Source organism: Merops nubicus, unplaced genomic scaffold, assembly GCF_000691845.1.
Source record: "Merops nubicus isolate BGI_N331 unplaced genomic scaffold, ASM69184v1 scaffold43042, whole genome shotgun sequence".
In the NCBI taxonomy this organism is placed as follows: Eukaryota; Metazoa; Chordata; class Aves; order Coraciiformes; family Meropidae; genus Merops; species Merops nubicus.
Genome location: NW_008592383.1, coordinates 910 through 6,649, shown reverse-complemented (window position 1 = coordinate 6,649; position 5,740 = coordinate 910). Strand labels below are relative to the sequence as shown.

General features: G+C 50.4%; 1 protein-coding gene across 1 annotated transcript; it reads left to right on the top strand.

Moving 5' to 3' along the window:
* Positions 1 to 1,003: 1,003 nt before the first annotated feature.
* Positions 1,004 to 5,730, top strand: CHTOP (chromatin target of PRMT1; the record flags this gene model as incomplete). Its single annotated transcript, XM_008935121.1, has 4 exons — positions 1,004 to 1,068; positions 2,851 to 3,004; positions 5,313 to 5,499; positions 5,594 to 5,730. Coding segments are annotated over exons 1-4 (543 nt in total), but the record flags the coding sequence as incomplete, so codon positions are not given.
* Positions 5,731 to 5,740: the final 10 nt, after the last annotated feature.

The window sequence follows — 5,740 nt, the reverse complement described above, 5'->3', positions numbered from 1 at the left end:
TCCCCTCGGTGCTTGGCGAGCTTAGGGGAACCGCGCTTCCTCTGCGGTTGTTGCTCAGGAAACGTGCCGTTTAAAAGCATTTTTAACTGAAATAAAGAAAATGGCGTGCGGCTGCCTGTTGGCTCCGTTTCTAGCTGATGGACCGTAAAACATTGTGAAGGAAGCGATTTGATCGAGGTGTTTTGAGGATGGGCGATTTTTGGCGGTCGTTAAAGCATTACATTTAATTTTATTTTTAAGAAAACACATCGATCTGCATAGTTGGTGAGTTTGAGCTTGGTACATTTCGGTGATACTCCTCACTGCCCAAGCACTCGGGCTTGAGCCGTGCTCCAGAGATGAGTAACAGCTGAATTTAAATCCCTTTGCTGTTTTTATGCTGCTCGTGGCAGAACGGTTCTCTTGGAGAACTGCCTGGAGACTGCAGGGAGCTGGCATTAAAAAGCCAAAGTAGCCGCCCCCCATTCTAGTTTATCCGTGTCCAAGTGGTGGCAATCGTCGTGGGGAGGATAGAACCTTATTAAAGCGTGTGGAACTTGGATAATCTTGGGATTTTATCGCCAAATATACAGTTTGTGTCTATTGAAAATAAACTGAGGGTTCCATCTTGCTGATCTGAAGAGCAGTGTGGCTCCATGCTGCACTAAACAAGACATTTGGGTGTCTTAACCGTGTTTTTTTTGTGTGTTTGACATCTTGACTGTGTTTTTGCAGCATGACTCCTGGCAAGGGTCAAATTTTTGGCTTTCTAACAAAACTATTTCTTAGCCAGGATGAGTTAGCATAGCTGGCTGATTTATTAAACCTGCTATATCACGACGTTGGCCTGGAAAACTTAGTAAAAATGAGACTAGGATGCCCGTTACCTGCCCCGTTCTCAATTCTTTCCCCAAAATGAGCCAGCACCCGGGGTTTTTTTTGAAATATTTAGTCTAATAGGTGTGAGATGTTTGTGTTATCTGTTCAACGTGGCTCTTGTGTTGCAGATTCTCTCGATCTGAAGATGGCTGCACAGTCAGCACCGAAGGTTGTGCTAAAGAGCACCACCAAGATGTCTCTGAACGAGCGGTGAGGAAGCCAACAGCAGCTTCAGCTCATAAGAAATTACTTTTTTTTTTTTTTTACTTAATTATCACTATCCAGTGCCCAAAAAAAGAAAAAAAAAAACCCAACGGGGTTTCTGCCCTCTTTTAACCTCACTAAAACGAGCAGATGGCTTTGCACCTTTGTCTTAAAAATGGCAACAAATGTGTGGTACAACCAAGGCCAGGTTAAAAGGGCAAATGTTTCGGAGGGATTTATCCCTAGCGGTTAATGTTAAAAAAAAAAACTACCCGACCCTTAAATCTGGTGGGATGGGTTCTAGCCCAAAAGAGAGAAAACCTCACGCCCTCCCTGTTTTTTCTTCCACATGTTTTTTTTACATTGATCTAGCAGCACCAGGGTAGCATGTTCCCCAGGCTGCCGTGGGTTTGCTGCTTTGTCCGAGGCAGACACACGTGCCTGTGGTCTGGCCTGTAAGAGGCGTGCAGCAGGCCCCTCAACGAGCCCAAAGGCCCTTTAACAATGTTTTGGGCCTTGTAAGAGGCAAACGCTTTGCTTCATCTCCATCTTTCTCTCTCTTTCTTCTAGATGTCTTGATTTCTCTTGTTCAGTGTCCTTCTGTTGGTTCTTTTTTTTTCCCCATGTTTCTCTGGTGGCACTAACGGTGATGCTGCTGTCACGTTTTGTGTTCTTACTAATGGCTCTGGGATTAGCTGTTGGTGTCATTGAGCCTGGGATGGAGGAGCCTTTTGAGTGCAGTTCCTGCTCTAGCAGGTGCTGCAGTGAATCAGAATCGTTTGGGTTGGAAGGGATCTTTAGGGTCTTGGAGTTCAACCACTCCCCCAGCACAGGCAGGTCCCCGTGTCCCTCAGCACCACAGCTCCACGGCTTGGGAACCCCTCCAGGGGTGGGGACTCCACCACTGCCCTGGGCAGCCTGGCACAGCCCTGGGCAACCCTCCAGGGCAAGAAATTGTTCCTCAGGGACAACTAAAATCTCCCCTGGGGTAACCTGAGGCTGTTTCCTCTTGTCCTGTTGCTTCTTCCTTGGAAGAAGAGCCCCCCAGCCCAGCTCCAGGCTCCTGTCAGGAGCTGTGCAGAGCCAGAAGGTCTCCCCTGAGCCTCCTTTGCCCCATGTACTCAGACTTACCCCGGAGGCTGGGCAGTGAGGTGAGATGTGCTGTGGGGTGCCCTCCCTGGCCCCGTTCATTTTGGTCAGTTCATACTCCTCACCTCCAAGTGTTCCCATTTGCAGTCTCATGTAGAGTCATAGAATCACTTTGGTTGGAAGAGACCTTTAAGATGATGGAATCCAACCATTACCCAGCACTGTAGCTCCTGGGCCACAGCAGAAAGCTGAGGGGTTGCTGCAGGCCAGTTCCATTCCCTAAGGTTCTGTCTCCTCATCAAGCTGACGTTGGTTTTAAACTATTTCCTCCCATCTCTGAGGGTTCACTCGACCATCACAGTCAGATTTCAGGTTGCTTTCCTGTCTCTGTGACGTCCTCTCCCATCTGTCACGGTCATCTCTGCTTATTGCTCCTTCTCATCCCTCTGCCATTTCTCCCGTTCAGTAACCTAAAGCTTTTATCACTTCTGAATTAATCCACAACATCATTCCTGAGTTTCCAGTCCTTGCACACTTGTGGAAAACAAGGAACACGTAATCCCGTGGGACGTGCCCTAAGTGCCGCTCGTTACCTAAAAGGTTCCTGGGCTCTGGAGATCCAGTCTTGAGAACCATGAAATGCCAGTAAATGTATGTAATAAAGCTTTATTTAAACACCCGTTTTATTCGACCTTGAAGCTTTACTAACATGCTGAAGAACAAACAGCCGATGCCAGTGAATATTCGGGCTACCATGCAGCAGCAGCAGCAGCTGGCCAGTGCCAGAAACAGAAGACTGGCCCAGCAGATGGAGAACAGACCTTCTGTCCAGGCTGCCCTCAAGCTGAAACAGGTGAGAGAACGTGGCAGCCCCACGGCCGGTGGCTTTTTGGGACACGCTGGAGTCTGGAAAACACTCCTCAAAGTTAAAAAAACCTAGGAGGGACTTGCAGCAAATCCCACTTTTACCCTCAGATAAGTAACGTTTTGTAACTTATTGAGTTGGTGGGTTTTTGGGGTTTTTTTTTTTGCTGGCTGTTCATATCTCCTCTCTATTTTTTCAGAGAAGTGTTCTCATTCTGGGTTGGTGGATCTGCCGAGTGCCTCACCTCGCTGTCTAGCTGCAGCTCCCCTGGCTGTGGGTGGTTTCCAGCCCTTAGCTCCCATCCCCAGCTCCACCCTCTCCTGCTGCCCTCCCTCAAGAGCAGCCGGCTGCCAGGATCAGAGGAACCAGGGTGGTTTTTCTTTTGCTTGCAAATGCAGGCCTGGATTTAAGCCATAGTGTCACTTTCTCTGTATCTAAAGAGCCTTTGTTGTCCCACGTTGATGAGGAGTGGATTGCAGGCGTTCCTCAAATCACCTGCTGTGGGCAGAGCAGCTCTGAGACCTGCTAGATTTTGATCTCTCTTTAGCTCTGGGCTTAGGGGAGCAAAATCTCAACGACAAACCTCAGGAACACACAAGAGGGAGCTGTTTGTCTGGGCCCTGCTCGTTGTCAGACCACAGAGGGGTTCTGTAAGTGCTAAAACTTATCCTTAAACGGGAAAACTGTTAAGATGAGCTTAAAATGTCCATGTGGGACCCAAACTGAAAGCTGTGGGGCTGCACCTCGCAGCCGTGTGATGAGTTTGTGTTGATGTGACTGCAGCAGGAGTTAAATCAGGAGTTAAATCTAATTCTGTGCGTGAGGAGAAAGCCCTGGAAGTGCCTGGGCTGAGCTGCTTCCCTGCATAGCTGGAATATTTAAACCTGCCTCACAGGCTGATTGTGGAATGCAGCTGCTCTTTAAGATCTCTGGAGATTTTGGTTGTGAAAATAGACTCTGTGCCTTGCAGAGCTGGTAAACAAAAGCTCTGGAAACAGCAGGAGAAATGGGTTTCTGCTTAAAAAAGAAAAGTTAAGACTTTGACCAGCGGCGAGCGAAGCTGGATTGAAAGCCTGAAGTTCCTGCTTGATGAGTTGAGGCCCCTCAGGGAAGAACTAGGCTTGGTTTAGCTCTTCAGATTGGTGTGTTGGGCATAGGGGCATCTTTGGGATTTTCTGGAGTCTGTGCTGCATGGAAGGGCCTTGGACAGAAACCTGGTTTACGTTGGGTTGCTCTCAGAAGATGGCAGCTTGTGCTGGAAGTTGTGGTTGGATTTTCACAGGGGCTCTGTTGGGTATCACCAGGAGCTTCTCTGAGCCTCTGTCCAGCAGGGCTGGGGAGCATTGATCTCCTGGTGGGTCAGAAGGGACCTCTCTGAGCTCCAGCAGAGCTCAGCTTGTGCTGGGCTCTTGGGTTGTGTTCTGCATCCTCCGTGGCTGAGCACAGGAGGGTTGGTGTAAACCTGCTGGGGTTTTGTTTCCCTGTAAAAAATGCTTTTGGCTGTGGAGAAAAGCAAGGCTAATGTTCAGGCTGCTGTTGCTGTTGGAAAAATGAATTATGACCTAAACTGGGAGGCAATAAAACCTAAAATCTTAATAGCTCCAGCAGAGACTGATTTTAGAGGAATTGGTTCATCATCTCCAGGCTGTAGCCTGCTCTGGGGGGACCAGACTGGGACCAGCCCTTGTTGACAGCACGGGGTGTAAACTGGTGGTTGAGCTGAGGGATCTGCAGCAGTTCTGACCTAGCCAGCTAGGACAGGAGCTGCTGCAGCTGGTCCAGGAGGCCAGCTCTGGCTGTGAGATGGAGTCATAGGATCGTGAGGGTTGGAAAAGACCTCTGAGGTCATCACATCCACTAAACCATGTCCTGAAGCACCAGGTCTGGTGTTTGACTGCCAGGGATGGTGACTCCACCACCAGGCTGGGCCAGTATCTCACCAGCCTGGAGTCTTGTGGCTGGACATGGCAAAAAATGAGCCAAAATGCTTCAAAAGCCAGATAGCCCAAGGTTGGTTGTTCTGCTGTTCCAGCGAGGGTAAATTTCTTTCCCAAGCTGAGAACTTGTTGTGCAGACGCTCAGTTCCAGGAGAGATCTTTGTTCTCTGTTCAACCTTCCCAGATCCACCCTCCCGGAGCAGATTTAATTGTCTTCCTTTGAAGCATCTCCTGCAGGGAGCTGGTCACCCTCAGGTTTATCTTTAGAAGCCAACCCCCCACGTGGTTTTGACCCATTTCGGTGGTGGTCGATGAATGCTGCATGACTTCTTTCTCTCTCCAAACCCCTTTTATTCCAGAAGAGCTTAAAACAACGCCTCGGTAAAAGCAACATCCAGGCACGCTTGGGCCGGCCGGCGGGCGCCCGGGCTCGGGGAGCCATGGGGGGCAGAGGACTGTCCATGGGGCAGAGAGGGTTGCCCCGGGGAGCCATGCGTGGGGGCCGAGGAGCCAGAGCCCTGCTCAGAGGAGGACTCCCGCTCCGAGGTCGGTCCCGTTCCCGCCTCCTCCGCACCCCGCGGCCCCCGTGTCGGCCGCTGAAAACTCAACTCTCTGCTTTGAATTCCCCTCTGGGTTGAAGGTCAGAGCTTGCTTCGTGGAGGCCGAGGAATCTCGCCCAGGATGGGCCTGAGGAGAGGTGGCATCCGAGGTCGTGGTGGCCCTGGAAGAGGAGGGCTGGGCAGAGGAGCCATGGGCCGCGGAGGGCTCGGCGGCAGAGGGGAGGGAG